The sequence below is a fragment of the Thrips palmi genome, unplaced genomic scaffold (assembly GCF_012932325.1).
Source record: "Thrips palmi isolate BJ-2018 unplaced genomic scaffold, TpBJ-2018v1 HiC_scaffold_17, whole genome shotgun sequence".
Taxonomy (NCBI): domain Eukaryota; kingdom Metazoa; phylum Arthropoda; class Insecta; order Thysanoptera; family Thripidae; genus Thrips; species Thrips palmi.
Genome location: NW_023144626.1, coordinates 7,817,655 through 7,835,896, shown reverse-complemented (window position 1 = coordinate 7,835,896; position 18,242 = coordinate 7,817,655). Strand labels below are relative to the sequence as shown.

Sequence of the window (18,242 nt, the reverse complement as noted above, 5' to 3'; positions counted from 1 at the left end):
TTGAGACTTATTTTGGTTGAATGTGTACCACTCACTTTTAAACCCGACTGGCTTATCCGCGCTAGAACAAAGCTTGTCCGGAACGGTGGGCAGTCGACCGTGTCGAGCGGCTCGGCTCCCCGGGCTCGCGCGGCGAAAGCGCCCGCCAACGGCAGGGTAGGCAACTCAACACACAAAGGCCGACTTCCATTGCGCTTACTTAATAACCTCGTCCTGGAGGCCTGGGGGACGCATCCAGGGTTCACGTCACGGCCAATCAACGCAAGTTTACCCTTTTCATCTCATTTCTGGCATGTATTTTTCTAAAGAATGATGTCTTAGTACGATACAAACAAAATTACCCTCCGTCTTCTACATAAAATTTCATTGATCTTATAGCAACAAAATTCATAGCAACATCACTAGTCATCGGAACGAACGCAGTGTCAACAACGGGCTTCCTAGTCTCTCCTCCACCGATGACTGTTCTGCTGGTTGCTGACGCAGTGTTGTTGGTCCCTCCTGGCGATCCTCAAATCAAAGCGGCTGCACTGCATGTCGCTGCCGTTTCGACAATAGGCGGACCGAAATCAGGCAGCTGCAGTCTGCAGCTGTGCCATGGTGGCCTGGCCGGGGATTGCAGCTGCGACGTCTGATTGGTAGGCCTGGCCTGGCTGCCTAATTGCTCTGTGGCGGCCGTCGCGTCGTCTGCTTGTCGTGTCCCCCTTCCCCCTCCCAACCCCCCTGATGACGGCTCATTATCACGACTAAATTGCTCTAATTGCGAATTCAGTGGTTAGCCGTGAGCGTCGTCCCGTCTCGTGTCGTTTTTGTTTCGCGTGCAGAAGGCTCGGAGCGTCGAGGAGGAAAAAGCGCGCCAAATTTGAATGACGGCGCGACACGCAGGGAGCCGAGGGCGCCGAGGGCCGGGAACGAGTAGGAACGAGGAGCGAGGAGGAGTGTTCGATGAAAAGACACGGTGGCGGCTGCTTTAAGTTGTATGGACTGTCTGTCGGTCGGACGGCGCATGCAACTGGGAGGGAGACAGGGCGAACGGAGCGCAGGGAACGGGGCAGCCGGGGGGCCGCCGCCGCCGCGCTCCGCCACGACACGACACACACAGCGAGGAGGCGACTGTACTCAGCGCTTGGCGCGGGGCGCTTCGGCTTCTGCGCTCGGGCTGGACTCGGCTCGGCTCGGCTCGGCTCGGCTCGGCTGGAGCGTCGCGGCTCGGATCGGAGCGAGCGAGCGGCGGGCGGAGCGGCGGAGCGCGGAGCGCGGACGGAGTGAGTGGGGCAGTGAGGGACGAGATGCGACCGGGCACGGACGTACTCCGAGTGCCTCCCCGCTGTCGCCGCGGCCGTCGCGAGCTATCGTAGCGCACCGCGTGCTGTGACGCCCTGCGCCGCGCGCGAGTGTCTCTGTGTGTGTGTGTTTGTGTGTCGGTGCTTTGTGGATCTAGGATACGCCTCGTCGGCCCACTCATGTGCGGCGTAGGGTCAGTGTTTACTTGGTCATTCCCTGGACGGTGTCAAGTGGCCAGCTCTGTGACGAGCAGCAAGCAGTGTGGTGTGCCGTGCCGAAAACGCCCCAGCAGTGTGTTGTTAGTGATTCGACCGCCGCCTGCCTTCCCGTGGGATCGCAATCGGGGAAGGCTGCGAGTGGAAAACCGGTGCGAAGCGGCAGCTTTTCTGCCAGTGTTTTCATTGAGTCGGGATATGCGTCATTTACGCAGGTAAATACCACCGGCCAGACTGGTTTTCGCGCCACCGCCTTTCGTTACGACATAAATATTTGTCGGCGCTGTGGGAAAAACTCCGAGTTCCCTGTCCATGGCACTTTATGCCCATTAAGGCCCATTTCCATTCCGTAGTCCTCCCGGCCGGCGGAGTCGCGGCGCGGCGCGCCCGCCGGTGGACAGCTAATTGGCACGGATCCGCGTGTGTCCGCTGAGAAAACGTCCCTTTTGTTTACCCTGGGAAACGTTTGGGTTTAAGAGCTCGCCGCGTTAGAGTGGCGGTGGCGGCGCGTAGCGGCGCAGCACTGCACTGAGGCTGCACTGCAGGTCAACAACATGGTGGCGGCTGGCGGCCTGGCGGCGCGGCGCACCGGCCATCGGCAGACTGTTGGTACCCGCGCGACCGCAACGCTACGCCCCACCACGCCCCGCCCCGCCCCGCCCCGCCCCGCCGCTGCAGCTCGCTACGCGCCGCCACGCCGCCACCGCACCTGCGCGGCCTGGTGCTCGTACCATCCCGCCGGGGCCATGACGATCTTGGCCACGCCGGGCGACGGGGCCCCAGGCTCGAGGCCCGAGGGGTGTATTTTGCCGGGCATCTGGTCCGGCCGGCCACCGCACTGGGTGTCAACCGGTCGGGACTCGTCGTCCTCCAGCGAGCCTCCAGCGAGCCTCCAGCACAGTGGGCCCGACGACCGGTGGATGCGGCCAAAATTCTAGACGCTTTTTGAGCTCCAGAGTAGCTAATCAGGACTCGAACCGGACGTGTGACCCCACCAATGGCTTGCTCTGCGAACGAGGAATCCATTGGTGGGGTCACACGCTTAGTTCGAGTCCTGTTGAGCGACTCTGGAGCTCAAAACGCGTCTAGAATTTGGGCCGCCGCCATCGGTCTTCACCGTGCAGCACTCGGCGTCCTCGTCGTCGGCCGGATCGAACTTCGAACTCGGCCCTGAGTCCTGAGTCCTGGCTCTGGGTGGTGGCGGCAGATTGCGCGGCGTGTCCTGGCGTGTCCTGGCCAGCCTGCTCGGCCGTGCCCCTCGAGTACGTGTGGACGGCTCGACTCCGAAGGGTCCCTTCGTCGCTCTGTCTCGCTCGCTCCCCTACGGGACGCCCCGTGAGTGCGACAGAGCGGCCAAACGATCCATCTGAACCGCTCTGCTCGGCTGCTGTGCTCCAGACTGGACCTGGCTCTCTGTTGCGTCAGGTGGCGCGCTGGGGAAGGGGGGGGGGCAGCGGAGGCAGCGCCGCAGCGCGCGAAAATTCGCGTCTTGATTTATCTGAAGCGATTCATAATTGGTCGAAAGGGCGGCCAAAAGAAAAGAATCCGAGGAATTCGTGATAACGCTCGGTGGGTCGCCGTATCAAGGGCGAGAGTCGCCCGGTGCCTTCTTGTCGGCGTCCCTGGTGTCCCTATGGTGTCTCGGCGTGGGGGGGCCCCACCCACCCCACACGGAGTGCCGAGTGCACCCCCGCCCGGCCCAACCTACATAGATAAGGAGACACACACACACGCACACGCATGGCGTGCCGTTGTTTCGTGTCGTCTGATGGAAGTGTCTGCCGGGTGACTTGACCTCCGAACTGATACAAGGGGCGATGCTGCCCCCCCTCTCTCTCTCCCCGACGCCCCTCAGTTTCAATCTTGGGTTTATCTTGGGGCAGATAGCCTTAAACTAGGCCTTCCTAAACTCGAGCGAGACTCCGGCCGCGGGCGCTACCGCGCCACCGCACTGTCGCGCTCAGCGTTGGTGTCGAAGCTCCGATAATCCTTTCGCTCGCCCTGCGCGCGCTGCCGATCGCTCTGCGGTGCCGAATTCTGTCGATTGTCCCTCGGCTTTGTGTCCGACACGTCGACCGAGGCCTACCGCTTTGCCAGGCACTGCAGGCTCCCTTCTAAACCCTTCCACTTCCCTCGCCACATCACAAAGCCCCCGCCCCGCCCCGCCGGGCCCCCGCAGCCCCCTGCCCGCCCCAGCCGCGGCGCGCGACTCTGGGTTTGTAAAGTTGGGGGATTGAATGAGATCAGCTTGCGAGTTACGTCCCTTCTCTCTCTCTCTCTCTCTCTCTCTCTCTCTCTCTCTCTCTCTCTCTCTCTCTCTCTCTCTCTCTCTCTCTCTCTCTCTCTCTCTCTCTCTCGTCCGGCGGCGCCACTTCGAGACAGCCTCCCCAGTGTTTGAGAAAAACCTTTGAATCGTGCGTGGATAAGTCCTCCGAGTTTGGCGTCATGCTTGTACAAGTTCGGTCCCGCGCGGCGGTGCGGACTTAAGCTGTGGATCTCTGGTTGTTCTCGTTGTTGAAAATTCCCGCGCCGGTTATGGAGGGGAGACGATAAGGTTATATATAAAGCTTTGGAGGGAGGCAGGCAGGCCGTGCCTAGAAAAGTTTTAATCCCGCCTTCGGTGAGTGGCGTAGTGTGGGAACGCGATGGGCTGTCACTCGCCGTGCCGAGCCGAGCCGCCAGCCGATCTGCCTGCTCGTGTGTCAGCGAATCATACACGTGAGAACAGCTCGCCGGAGCCTCGGTGTAGGTCGCGAGGGGCCTTGGAACTTGGAGCTCGGCGGCCGGAATTGGCTGCCACACTGTATGGCACTTTTCTCAAAAGTGGTGGCCAGTCACGTGGACGTCCTTGTCATCATGTTCGAGGGGACCACAGTGGGCCAGAAAACCGGTGGAGGCGGTGAAAATTGGACGCGTTTTGAGCTCCAGAGTCACAAAATGAAGTCTCGAACCGAACTTGTGACCCCACCAATGGATTGCTCTCCGAACGAGGAATCCATTGGTGGGGTCACACGTTCGGTTCGAGTCCTGTCTAGCGACTCTGGCGCTCAAAACGCGTTTGGAGTGTTTGGCCACCTCCACCGGTCTTCTGGCCCACTGTGAAGAGGCTGCCTCGCATGTACTGTACTGTATAGTACTTTTCTCCAAAAGTGGTGGCCGTCCACGTGGAAGTGCCTGACGTCCTTGTCTCCTCTTCGGGGTCTGACGGTCGCTCTGTCTCTCTCGCTCCGTAATGGCACGCCCCGCGAGTGCGAGAGAGACAGCAGTTGGGCCCTGCCATAGGCCACCGCGCCTTTCCCCGGGGCTTTGGGCTCGGCCGACATTAAGCCCGCGGTGCCCAGGCAGGGCCGGCGGACGGTGAAAGTGGCGGGCATCGCGCGATGAGCTTCCCATTCCCTCAAAGCCAGCCGCCTTTCTGATGACAGTGCAGCGCGCCGCCGCCAAGTTTCACTGCTTTTTGTCGCCGTTGTTTCCGCCGCCCGTCCTGCCCGCTGCCGAGGCCGCCGTCGGCCCGCCGTCGAGGAGTCAACAGTGACCACTAGTAGTGGAGTGGCGGCCTTTGAATGGGCGTCATTTTTATTTGCATAGTAGGCACCGCGTGGCGATGCACTCCGAGTAGTGCCTGGCTGGCTGGCTGGCTGGCTGGCTGGCTGGCCGGCCGGCGGTGCCGCGGGGTCAACGACACTGCCAGGCTGGCCGCGGACTCGCCGCTCCGCGCGCCGCCGCCTCGCCGCGGTCTCGCCGCGGGCCTGGGGCCGCGGCCTGGGGCCTGACCCGCATCTATCCCTCCCAGCCGACGGACGGCCGTCGGCGACCCTGCCGGCGGATCCCCAAGAGCGCCTCGTCGCCTCGCTCCCCGCTCCCTGCAGAGATGCCCCACAGTAGCCAGAAGACCCCCGTTTTGGGGGTGGCCTTCAGCCAGAGGGTTTTTGGGCCGGGCCCCACCCTTCCTGGCCGCTGTGGGGGGCCGACGAGTGGGGGAGGTAAGAGAGAGGACCCAGTAGCTACTGTCTGCACTGCAGCCCAACCCGGGCGCGGCCCGGCAGGAGATTTGGGGGGTCGTCCCACCTCACGTAATGGCACAATGATGCCATATTCCGGGGGACCCCTTTGCCCTGTCCGCGGCCGCGGCCCCTGGGGTTGCCTGCCGGGGAGGGGAGGAAGCCCCGTCATTTCCGGAACCTTGACGGGGCTGCGGCCGGCGTGTGGCGGGGCCGGGCGGCGGCGGGGCGTGGGCGGGCTTTTTTCATTGAGAGCCTGGCCGTTAAAACCCTGTCATGTACCAAAGGTCGAGCCCCGGTGGGGCCGGAACGCCCGCCGTGGCCTTCCACCCCTTTTTGGGCCCGTCCCGCCCCGGGGGGGGCCCGATGGGCCCACGGCTCGGGTTTTCGTGCCCCGAAGGGGCGGCGCGAGTCGACGGACACGATTTTATGTCACCAAACGCCCGGCCCCCCTTTTACGCCGCCCTTCCCCGTCCGCGGCCGCGGCCTCCTCGTCGACGGTGACCTGCCTGAGGGAGGACGCCGAGGACACTCCCCGGCCCGTCCATTTCCCCGGCTCAATCCTTGCGCGGCGGGTGGCGGATCCAGGTTAACGGTGTGGCGGTGTGGCCTCTGGAGCGGCGCCCCGCGTCCCCGCGTGCGTGGGCGTGTGCTGTTTGTTGTGTGCATTTACGAGCCCTGGCCGCTTCAAAGGCCCGGCTTTAGCCAAGGCTTGAGCCAAGAGCCAAGGCTGGCCTGTGCTTAATGTTCCCTGTGTGGCCTTCCTCCCTCTTTGTCGCCAGTCCTCGCCCCGGGCGGGGTCCCTGATGCCGACGGCTCGTTTCTCCCTCGCACCCTTACGGGGCGCGGCGCGAGTGCGACGGAGACAGAGCCCTTTGGAGGCGACCAGCGCCCCGGCCTCTGCCTTTGACGGCCGCCTCCTAGACGGAATGAAGAAGGCTGTGGACGAGGCCACCAGGCCGGCCGAGGCCGGCGGGACTTAAGTCGAGCTGATTCTCTGGCAAGAAAATGAAGTCAGCGCCGCCGGGGAGATTTGGCTCTCTTGTCCCGCTCTTGGCCGCTCTCGTTGTCTCTCTCTTCGCCACCTTTGTAGTGGTGACGCGTCTTTCCGGCTGCCGCGTGGGCCGCGGCCGACCGAGGCGTGGTCGTGGTATTGGCGCGCCATGGCGGACGCCCGTACTTCAGCAGCCCGAGCATTGCTGCTCTCTCGCACTCAGGGGGCGGTCCGAAGAGAGTGCGACAGAGACAGCACTGCTGGACTCACGCTGCGAATAGTGGCGTCCTGCGAACACGGCCGTCGCGTGCGCGGGGGCCATCGACGCTATCGGCAGGACGCTGGAGTCTCGGCTGGAGTGCGGCGCGCCCTCGCAACAGTGTGCCTGCTTGGGGGAAACCGCAGAAGATACGCTCCTTTCCCCGCTGCCCTCGCGAAATGACGGCTGCGTTCGTTCGTTCGTTCGCCGTCACGCGAGTCGAGTGCATTTAATATAAAATGTTGGAAACGTTTGGCTCGGTTTCGCCTGCCGCTTCGCCGCGGCCGTGGGCTGCAGGACTGATTCCGAGAGTCGCTCTGTCTCTCTCGCACTCATGGGGGCGCCCTGTGCAGGTGGCGAGAGAGACAGAGCGACGAAAACGACTCTCAGTCTGTAACGACCTTTCCGTGAATCGGTGCCAACGACCCGGAAGGCTGCACCGCGGGATTCGGCTGTCCGGGTCAAAGGTGGCCGCGAGGGCCGCGAGGCCGCGTCGAGTGGGATGGACTGGGATGGACCCGCCGGCTTCCCGAGGCTCCGTCCAGAATGGTGGACTTGTTGAGCGCGTCCGCGAGGTGTCCGCGAGGCGAGGGTCGCCGCGGTGTCCACACACACACACGCTTGTGATTCATTGTGGCTGAATGTTCCTCCCCGGCGATGTGATAACGGTCGTAAACGTGAATCAGCCGGCAGGCCGGAGACGAGTGCTGTGTCGCCGGCCGGAAAAATAAACGGAATTGTTTACGACCAACGCGCCGACGTTGCCTGTGCCTTCCGACCACCTATGACCGCCGGCTCCGCGTGGAACGGGTTTCCCTAGCAGTGTGGAACCGTCCCGGGGCGCGTCTCGTTAACAGTGCAGCGCGCCTCACGTCGCTTTCCCGGCTTTCCTTCCGAACTGACGGCTGAAAACTCCCCAGACGCACAGTCGTTCCGTTTCGAGTGGACCGGACGTCATCTCGGCGCCGCCGCCTCTGCAGACGGATGCCGAGAGGCGTCTTCGTCGCTCTGCCTCCCTCGCACCCAAACGCCCCACGAGTGCGAGAGAGGCAGAGCGACGAGAACGACTCTCGGAATGAGCCTGCTGGCTGGCCCAAGGTACTCTGGGAGGGGCACTGCCAACGCGGCGCGGCAGTGGCAGTGCCGTATTTAGAAGGCGCAGGAAATGCACGGCGCGGTGCACGCTGCGTCGGGCCGTGGAGGAAGGAAGGCGGTGAAGTGGAGGCGGCAGGCCCTTGGCGACGCCGGTTTAAATTTAAGAAGGGGAGCCGCTGCATCCTTTGCCCCGCGGTGCCCTGGCGGTGCCTCGCGGTGTGGCGGCGAGCTGCGTGTGGGCGTGCATCCTCGAGGACGCCCTTGACGACGGCGACGCCGCCCTGCTGGGCAGACAGCATGCCTCATGTGCTGCTTGAGCAAATATGGCCACGCCTAGGAGACTTCCGGCGGCACGCCACTGGCACGCCACTGGCACGCCCCTGCCACCCACTGGCACGCCATGGACGGGCGGCAGGTGGGGCGGCAAGGCTGGCCGTCCTCCTTCGTCATGCACCACCGCGAGACGTTTTTGTCTTGTCCGAATTTAATGCGTCAGCTGATGGCGCGCGCTGTGGCCGCCCTGAAGACCCTTCTCGCCCAGGCTGCAGGCCCAGTCCCTCGCCGTGTCCCTCTCGCACTGGCGGGCCGGCCCGTCGCGGAGCGAGAGAGACAGAGCGGCGACACAACTGGTCTGAATCGGGGCTCGTCGGGGCACGGAGCCTCGTTAGGGCGCTATTAGCTGGCGGCAGGGGGGGCAGGCCGCGGGGTGGGGCTCTGGTTTTTGCCGGAGGGCCCCGGGCCGGGATGACCGCACAAAACCCTGAGAGAGGGAGAGAGGGGGGGGGGGGAGGGGTTGTCTGCGAGAAAAGGGGCCGGCGGGAAGCGGGGCTCTGATTGTGGGATTATTAAACTAGGCAACTCGCTGCTGGGGTTGGCGGCTTGACGGCCCGGCACAGACTGCACACGGAGCTGGCCACGAAGCAGACGGCCCCGTCTGACTTGGTGTCTCCTGTTGCAGCCCCCCTGACCGGCAAGCCGGTCTCTGAATTTGTGAGAGAGTAATGCCGCGCATAGCGCGGCGCTAGCCAAGGTGTTCACCATCAGCACCACGGAGGCGGTGGGTCGCTCCGCCGCCAGCCACCCCTTGGGGCCGGGCCGGCCAGCGCAGCCCGCCGCCACCAACGCCACCTTCATGGTGCAGCCGGGCAGCAACAACAACTACACCACCGCCGACATGGAGTCCCTGGACGAGCTGCTCAACAAGGTAAACATCTTCGCTTCTATTTTGGAGTGCCGCGGGCGTTCTGTTGGGCCGAGGCTGTGCCCGGGACAGTGTCCAGGACAGTGTAGGCCAACACCTTCGGCAACAAGTTCGCAGTCCCGGCGGTCAGGCCGGCCAGGCCCATGGGCCGTCCCCCCCATCTTGACTCGGCCCGCGGTCATTATGCGCCGTTGTCGTGTTTCCAACCGAGCCGACAGTCGTCGCTCTGTCTCTCTCGCACTCATGGGGCGTTCCCTCTAGGTGCGAGAGAGACAGAGCGACGAAAACGACTCCCGGAATCAGTCCTTGCAGGGTCTGCCTCAACAGCCGGGCACGCCGCCGTGCTGCGGGTTGCCTAGCGGCTATTGCGTCCCGGCGGGCAGACAATGCCTCGCCCTGGACTACACTGTCAAAATAGAATCTGAACCACCTCATCGATCGATTATAGGTTTGAAAACACTCGGATTAAATTGAATGAACAATTTTATTGCATCTCGTTATTCTCGCGAGATCTCTCACTGCATCCCGCCAAAATTTTAAGAGATCTCGTTCTGTTTGTCGAACGACGCAAAATCTGCGTTTTTCGTAATTCCCGAGAATTTTTACCTAGGTCAACTTTAATTTTTATCAATTTTGATGTCAGTGACTTGTACGTTTTTAGTTGGATCTTATTTTTGTTGAGCAACTGTCTTGGTTGAAACGCACAACGCTCTCCGTGTTGCCAAAAAATATCGAGCACACGGGGCCAAAACCCTCTGAAGAAGACGAGTGCAAGAAAAGGGAAAAGATGGTCGTGGCTTTTTCTGGGGCCTTTAAAGACCCGAAGACGCGCTGCGGCCGCCCAGTTGTTTTGCAAGGGCTAGTCCCTCGTCGAGCTTCAGCAGGCCATGGCCAGGCCACTGGGGGAGTGGGACGCGGAGGCACGGGGCGAAGGGGCCCGGATATGGGTTGGCTTTAGAAGGGGTGGAGCGGGAGCGGCCTTTTTATTTATTTGAGACATTGATCTCCCCTGCTCTCTCTCACTCTCTCCCTCCCTGCCTCCTGCGCCCTCCTCGCCGTGTCTCTCTCCCTCTTTCTCGTTCTCTTTGCGAGAGTCACACGGGATCCTCACGTCTTCACAAGTAGCTCGCTGAAAAAAGGGGGCGGGGGCCGCGATAGGGGTTTTGCCCGGGATCAGTTTAGAAAATTAGTTTAGTTTTGTGCCTTTCTTTCTCCTTGTTATCCTGGCCGCGCTTTTCCGATTGTTAGCGACATTTAAGGCGAAAGTTTACCGGGGGAGGGGAATTTCGCTGTACACTTGGCGTCCCAGTTTCACCGGAGGAGGGGAAATGTGACACTTGGCGCGGGAACTCAACTTGTAGGTCGTCCTGGCGGCCAGCGCCGGGAAGGGACACGCCATCTCGATCTCGAAACCAACTTCTCGAAATCGAAATTCCGTGTGAAATCAGCCACTGGCATCGATACGAATACACATCCTCAGGACGCAGGAGGGGTAGTGTTGATGGCAGCAGATGAGATAGTAAAATGATTTCACACAAAATAGTGGGTGCTTGTCCTCATACACTAAAAAATATCCTGGGACATACTTTGTACAGTAGTCTGCTTAAGTTCAGTACATGCCGCATGACGCGTGGTGTGCACAAAGTGAACCCACACGTGGTGTCGAGCCAAGCGCAGCATGAGCGATGAATGACTGATCAATCGAAGCTTGTATCTTTAAATTTCCGACACGGCGCCCGTTTTCCTCGCAATCTGATCGGGCTTGCTCCTTTGCCGCTCGCCGGGCCCCGCCCGGCCCCGCCGGGCCCCGCGCTTCAACCCACTCTCTCCAGCGTTGCCAAACCGGGCGGGACATCTTGTAGGCGGCGCTGCCGTGGCGCTGCCGCCGGCCTACCGGGCCTGCCGCCGCCGTGCCACCACACTGCCATGCCGTCCGATCCACTCGACGCGACCTTGGCCAGCCTCTTACCTTGGGCCCGTTCCCTTGAGCAGTAAAGCGCGAGGGTCCCCGCCCGCCGCGCCGCGTACTCCGCGCTCGGGATTGAACCAATCATTTACATAGTGTGCGCTGCTGCCTGGCTGCCTGCTTGGCAGCACGACGTTTTGACCTAAAGACGGCGGCTGACAGCTCGGGCTGCGCGGTGATACAGCGCGCTATGGTAACTAACTCCACTGGGTCACCGGAGGGACCTTAATCCGATGGGAATGGCGAATGGGGTGGGCGGCTTGGCTTAACTTTGCTGCCCTGGTGGGCCTGGCGGCTTGGCCTGGCGGCTTCGCTGGCGCGACGCCAAGTCAGTCCCTGCTACCTTGTCTGAGGCCGTGGGCCGCCGCCGCTCCAGCCGCACCAGCAGCCCCGGCTACTCTACTTCCGGTCGTTTGCCTTCCGGGCTTCCCCGGGGGCCGTGGGGGCGGCCAGGGCGGCCAGGGCCTTGCCCGCCCGGGGGCGCCGCGTTCCGCTGACTCCCCGCTTCCTTTTGGCAAGGGTTCCTCTGTAACTTTGACGAGGTTGGGGCCGAACCTGGGCGGGGCGGGGCGGGGCGGGGCGGGGCGGGGCGGGGCGGTCGGCGGGGTCAAAGGTGGACGCCCCGCGCGGTGCTCCGCGGCGGCGGTGCTATTGGAGTGGCGCCGTTCGTCGCGAGATGGGCCATTCCATTGTGTAGTACAGGGTGATCCCGCCGCACCCCGCCCCGCCCCGCCCCGCCCCGCCCCGTCGCAGACAGGTACCACGGCACGGCGGGCTGCGCGCTGCAGCGGGCGGGGGCGGCGTGGAAGGCCGTTTGGCACGCGTTTTCATTCTGCACTTTTTGTGGCCGCCATTCATCGCTTCCGGGTTCCATGCCAAGCCCCGGGGCCCCGGAGCTCCAGGCCGGAAGTGCGCCCTTGCCTCCCTTTTCTTATTTCCCGCCCTTGTCTGGGGATGGCACCTAGGGGCGGCCGGGCACGCTGCTCTGGCCTCGCCCCGCTCGCCGCCACCCCCGCCGCCGTGGACGCCGTCGTCGGGGACCTCGAGGCCACGACTTCCGGCGCCCACCTCGGCCACCCCGGCGCATCCGGCGTAACGCTAAACCCGTCGGAAGGCTGAGAAGGCCCACACCGTCGGCGTGATATCAAATTTTCCCACCCTCACGTGTGTGTGTGTCGCGGGTGCGCGTTACCGGGCGCGTTTTTGCTGCCATTCCGGCTGCATAACACAACGCTCGTCACCGAGTGTGTGTGTGTGTTTGTGTTGGGTGTGTGCGCGTGCGTTGGTGTTGGTGTACGTATGCGTGCGCGCGCGCTTAACGAATGTGACCGCAAACAGACACACACACACACAAAGACGCGGCAGACACGGACGGGCATACAGCGACACGCGCGTGTCGTGTCACAAGTCACGTGACTGCGAGCAGCAGCCCACGCGTGTCGCCGGTGTGTCGCGGCGTGAAGGTGAAAGGCTGTACGTAAAGGCGCACGATGCGATCGCCACACCCACACTCGCACGCGCGCGCGCGCAGGCACACACACACACACACACACACACACAAGGCGCTCGGGCGGCGCGTCTTCGGCGTGGGCAGGTGATTCGTGGTCGCGAATGTAAGCAGCCCGCTCGGCGGAGTATGCGGTTTGGTTGGACGATGTCCGCGCAGACGCAGCGAAAATGACGAAATATCGAAAATCGGTGATATACTACTATACAGTCGTGATGATGTCGGCGGGCGATGATGGCAGCGTGGTGCGATGCTCCCTCACTCGCCATATGTTATGCACACACTCATCGACGGGGCTGATTGACTCAACGATCATGATGTAATGTTGATGACTCTGTGCATGTGTGCGCCTGCTGTGAGTGAGCGCCAGTGTGTGTGTGTGTGTGTGTGTGTGGTATACGGGGTCGCCGCCGGTCGCCCCTCAGTATTCCAAACACGCGGCCCTTCCCCCCGCCCTATTGTGTGCGTGTGTGCGTGAGCATGTGTGTGTGTGTGTGTGTGACGCGAGGGCCAGCGCTAAACACCTCTGCCACACGGCGCATGGAAATGTACGTGTGGTCCACACTCGGGTGGTGTATGTCCTTTATGCGTACGTGCTGTGTGTGTGCGTGTGTGCGCGCGTCAATGCTGGACGCGGGACGGATGGGTGCACGTGGCGGTGCACATGACAAGAGCCTCTATTGTACTGTCCGGGGCCTATCGCGGCCAGCAGACTGATTCCGAGAGTCGTTTTCGTCGCTCCGTCTCTCTCGCGCCCATACGAGACGCCCCACGAGTGCGAGAGAGACGGAGCGACGAAAACGACTCTCGGAATCAGTGTGCTGGCCGTCGTCCTACCCGCCGCGCCGTGGCCGATGGCCGGGGCAGAGAGCCGAGCCGAGCCGGGGGAACCCGAACCACACTGTGCCCCAGCCGGGCGGCCGGGCGGCCTGTGTGTGGACTCCACTGTGGAGGCACGGAGTGAGCGGCTCGGCCGGTCAATGCCTGCCTAGGCCTGCATCGGCCTGCATCGGCCAGAGCGACCGGCTAAACTGGCCGCTCATGATTGTGTTTTTACCCGCGTGTGCCCGCGTTATAAATAGTGAATAATTGGTGTGTGTGTGTGTGTGTGTGTGTGTGTGTGTGTGGGTGTGTGTGTGTGTGTGTGTGTGAGTGTGTGTGTGTGAGTGTGAGTGTGTGCGGGTCCGAAGGTCATGGCGGCGGGGCGGGCGATGCGGGGCGGGCTGGGCCGGGCCGCCGGGGGGTCTTATCTGATGACTACATGCCGCGCCTAAAACTGGCCCTGCTGCAGCAGCGTGGAGAGGGCCGGCCTCGCGTAGCCTCGCGCAGCGTAGAGCGTCGCGGGGCCTTAATCCCAGAGAGAGAGAGAGAGAGAGAGAGAGAGAATGCATGCGTGCGTGGTTCGGCGCCGATTACGTGATGTGGCCCCGCGCATCCGAAGCGAACCGTAAATGCAGAGGACGGCGCGCTGGAAGCAGCCGTAACTAGTGTGTGCCCATCACACACACACACACACACACACACACACATCTCTTCTACAAAGCCCCCCTCCCCCTCTCCTCTCCGGTGCCGCGGAAGTTGGTCGTGGCTTGGACGCGGTGGCGGTGATCGCGGTGGTATCTGGATGGCGGTGAGGTTATCTCGGTGAGGATGCCGACCCTCGGCTGCCGCCTGCTTGTCCCTTTCAGGACCGCCGCCGTCCGCCACCGCCGACCACGGGCGGTTGGGCCCGTCCCACAGTGGGCCGGAAGACTGGTGGAGGCGGCCAAATTTCCAGACGCGTTTTGAGGTCTCGCGTCGGCCCACTGTGCGCCCCGCCGTCCGGGCGGTCGACGAAAGGGGAGCCGCGCCGCGTGAGAAAGGGAAACCGAATAAGAGGAAGCGCCACTTAACAGTGCAGTGCCCACAGATGAACGCTTCCTGCGGTGCTCACTCGCACCCCGCGGAACGGCCCGTGAGTGCGAGAGAGACGGCGCGCCGGGCGGACGGCGCGGTGACGTCACGAAGGGCGCCGCACTGCAGCGCGGACTGCATCGCGTCCAAACAAAGCAAAGTGTGCTCCTTTGGTATGCATGGCGCCGCGCGCCGCTCCGCGCCGCTGCAGTCAGGTTGCACACTGTGATGGACCTTCCCTGCGCCTGACGAGTGGGGTAGCAGCGTGCAAACAAAACGCGGACGAGCAGACGGACAGGCAGACACGCGCACGCCGCGTAAAGAGCTTTTATTTTTCAATCGGAAGCGGACGCCACGCCGCGGACACGCCGTGCTCGCGGCCCGTGGAGTCCTTTCTCTGTCTCTCTCGCACCTGTACGGGACGCCCCACGAGTGCGAGAGAGACAGAGCGACACTCGGCTGCGCGATGTGATTGAGATGACGTGGTGGCGCGGCGCGTCATTCACAGGCATTCGGCCCAACGGGGATCCGGCCGGGCTGCAGTCCGAGCTGTTATCTCACTCGTCGTCGCGTTTCGTGTTTCATTTTATTTCTTACGGCTTCACCGGCTGCACCTGCCGCCCGCCTGCCTTTCGGGGTCCTGCCCGCTGTCCGGCGGGGCGGGGCGGGGCGGGGCGTTGCCGAAGAACAACGAGTCCCCCGTCACTTTGTATGGAAATCGAGTAGGCAGCGCCTTATACTGCGATGCGTGGCGACGTCGTCGTGGGCTGGAAGGACACTGTGTGTGTGTGTGTGCGTGTGTGTGTGTGACCGCAGGTGGGGCATTACCACTAACAGCCTGCCGCTTCCGCGTCTGCCTCATCATGCATAAGTTCCTGTACTAACTGTACAATCAGCTAACTAGCTGCGTATACGCCATCGAGGGGCCCTGTGCGTATGTACGCATGTGAATGTGTGCGTGCGTGCGTGTGTGTGTGTGCTTGTGTGTGTTTGTGTGTCGTGTGTGTGTGTGTGCGTGCGTGCGTGCGTGTGCGCCTAGCTCGTGGCCTACAGCACCCACACACGCAGACGGCGGGCGCCCCGCGCTAACCCGCGCTCCTCAAAATAGAATGAAGTGCATTCCACGCTATCATTCCACCGGGCCCATTCAATGCGCCTGCACTGCTAGGCGGGTTCTACAGTGGCGTAGTCGTCGCGTTGGGGTCACGCGTTCGCAGTCCTGTTTAGCGACTCTGGAGCTCCAAACGCGTCCGGGATTTTGACCGCCTCCACCGGTCTTCTGGCCCACTGTGCGCCGTGCACTCGATTCTGGCTTGGGGCGCGCAGCGTGCAGCGTCAGCGAAAACAGTTGCATCAGGTCGCCGCCGTCGGTCCCCGTGGAACGTGGAGCTTTGCTGCGTCTTTGAAATTGCTCCCTTTCTCTGCGTGTGTGTGTGTGACGTGGGTTCAGTGTTCCAGGAAGCCCTGCCACGGACACCCTTCCCCGGCCTTGCCACCTCGAGCCCTGGTAGACCGCTGACCCCCGCGCCGCGCTCCGGTGGCCATCGCCCGCACCCTGCAAGACAGTTCGTTAGCCCAGCCGATTTTTCAGTCTGGTCCTCGACCCTCCTGAAATTTCGTCCGGTGTCCCTTTTCACTGTTGCGCAGGCACGGGAGGAACTTTTGGTTCGACGAACAGTGCGAACCACTTCCACTCGCAACTACCTCCAGTGCGCCCCCTTCCCCTCCCCTCACTGTTAAAAAAAATTACTGAAAATTCATAATTTTTTGTAAGAAGTCGATTTACTTACATTCAGTCTGAATTTTCATACCAAAATTTTCATACTTCGAGGTCTTAAATTTTCAGACGACGTTAGTCTGAATTTTCAGATCAATTTGTTGTATGAAAAATGATACCAGTCGGTCCGTTTTATCAGACTAAATTGTACGAAGAACATAAACAGTCGCACCAATAAATGCCTTTTATATAGTGGAGCCCAAATCGGCTAACTTTTGCCGTTAGTTTGTAGTAGACGCTCTGCGGATCGTCTCGAGGCAAAAATAAGGTAGACGGTAGCGGCCATCTCCTTCCCGAGGTAGTGGAGAGTCTAATGGAGACTGCCGAAGTCCGAGGGTGAGCGGCCTTAGCCCAACCACGCGTCGACCCGTGGCCATGCGCGAGAGGGAAATTGTATTCTCTGTTATTTAGCTTACATTGCACATATTAACATCAATCTTGCTTTGGTGCGCTCATGCCCTTTCAGACAATCATTTGGAATAAGTTTGTAACAAAATATTCACCCACTTTCGCCTTCAAGAGGCAATTTTAGCTCCGAAAGATCAACCATGCGACACTAGCGCCGCCTAGCGGATAGAGCAATAAGTATCCATTTCGGAGCTCTTAAACATTCTGTTTGCTCTTACGACACTAAACGTAAATATTATTTGAAATACAACAGTAGTATTGATAAAATTTTTGAGAAAGCCGAAAAATGTAGAAAGTGGACGGCGTTTTTTCACCAGTTTTCCGACTTCACAAGTATGAATTTAGTTTTCGGACGACAATGTACAAAACTTGATAGCCATTGCTTTAAATATTCAGACTTGCTAGTCTAAATTCAAATTTCAGACAACAGGTAACACTTTTTAGACCTTTAGTCTTAATATTCGTACCATTTTATGAATTTACGATTCAGACCACCAAGTAAGACGAAATCAGTCTGAATTTTCATATTTTTTTTAACAGTGTCCCCGCCCCCGCGCGCCGTGCAGTAGTAATGTACTGGCTTTATACGGTACCCGTTTGGACAAAGGCAGCCCTGGTGACTCCGCTACCCACAGCGCCCCCGCCGCGCGCAAACTCTTTCTTGTCAGCAGTCTTGGCTCCCCCTTTCACGTTCAACTTTGTGGGGCACTGCCGCGACTATGCGAGCCGCGCGCTTGTGTGTGTGTGCGTAAGTGTGAGCGTGCGTAGGTAAGTAAGTGCGCATGTAGTGCTTGCCCGTGTGCAATTCCACCCACACGACAAAAATGGCGCGTGTTTGTGTGTGTGTGTGTGTGAGTGATACTTTGGGTCGAAACGACGACCTTTATTCCCCTGCGAAGTGCGTGAATTAAAAGTGCTGCTCCCCGCGACGCCGTGGACGTCGAGGACGTCGAGGACGTCGAGGACGTGGAGGAGGCGGCAAGAGCAAGGCCCTTTGGGGGCCTGGAGAGCTTGTCACGCAGACGTCTCGTGTGTGTGTGTGTGTGTGTGTATGTGTGCGTGTGTGTGTTGTTGACCCCGCGACAGTTTGGGGATGCGGCGGCCGGGGCGTCTGCAATCTCGTTGGACCTGCGCCAAGTGCAATAGTCGTTTAGCCCTACCTGCCCGGGCCGCCTCGTCCTTCCTTGGCCTCCGCACGCCTTCCGGGGCCTCTCATTGCACTTTATATGGAACGCCCAGCTAATGTGAGCGCGCCTCATGCTGCCCCCCCCCCAAATCCCCCTCGCCATCCTCTCTTCCTGCTACATCGGCTGGGCTTGCGCAAATGTTTGCAGACTGAGCTCCATCCGAGCGTACGGAGGCTCTGTGCCGCCACGACGCTAGCACGGACACACACGTTCCGAGTGGAAACAGAAAGGGGGGGGGGGGTGAAGGGCCGTGGGGCGTAGGGCCGTGCAGGGCCACGGTCTCGCATTATCCGCTTTGCCCCGCTGGGAACACGCGTCCGCGTTGGCCTAATGCATCGGCCTGGCTCATCCTATCTAACCCATCTGCCCCCCTGCCCCCTCCCCCTAGTCCTCCTGGCCCTTGCCCTTCACCCCCCCCCTCCCCCCCCCCCTTCTCCCCGTCCCCGGCTTCCTCC

General features: G+C 61.4%; 1 protein-coding gene across 8 annotated transcripts in view; it reads left to right on the top strand.

Annotated features, from left to right (window-relative positions):
* Positions 1–1,289: 1,289 nt before the first annotated feature.
* Positions 1,290–18,242, top strand: part of LOC117644179 (uncharacterized protein CG43867) — a 68,057-nt gene continuing 51,104 nt past the window's right edge. For 7 of the 8 annotated variants that reach the window (XM_034383459.1, XM_034383460.1, XM_034383466.1 and 4 more), the window contains exons 1-2: positions 1,290–1,477; positions 8,807–9,052. In XM_034383459.1, coding sequence (XP_034239350.1) covers positions 8,981–9,052 — 72 coding nt within the window. In that variant the 5' untranslated portion in view covers positions 1,290–1,477; positions 8,807–8,980. Of the gene's footprint in view, positions 1,478–1,508; positions 1,715–8,806; positions 9,053–18,242 lie in introns of those variants that run through there. The other variant, XM_034383457.1, reaches the window with a different exon arrangement.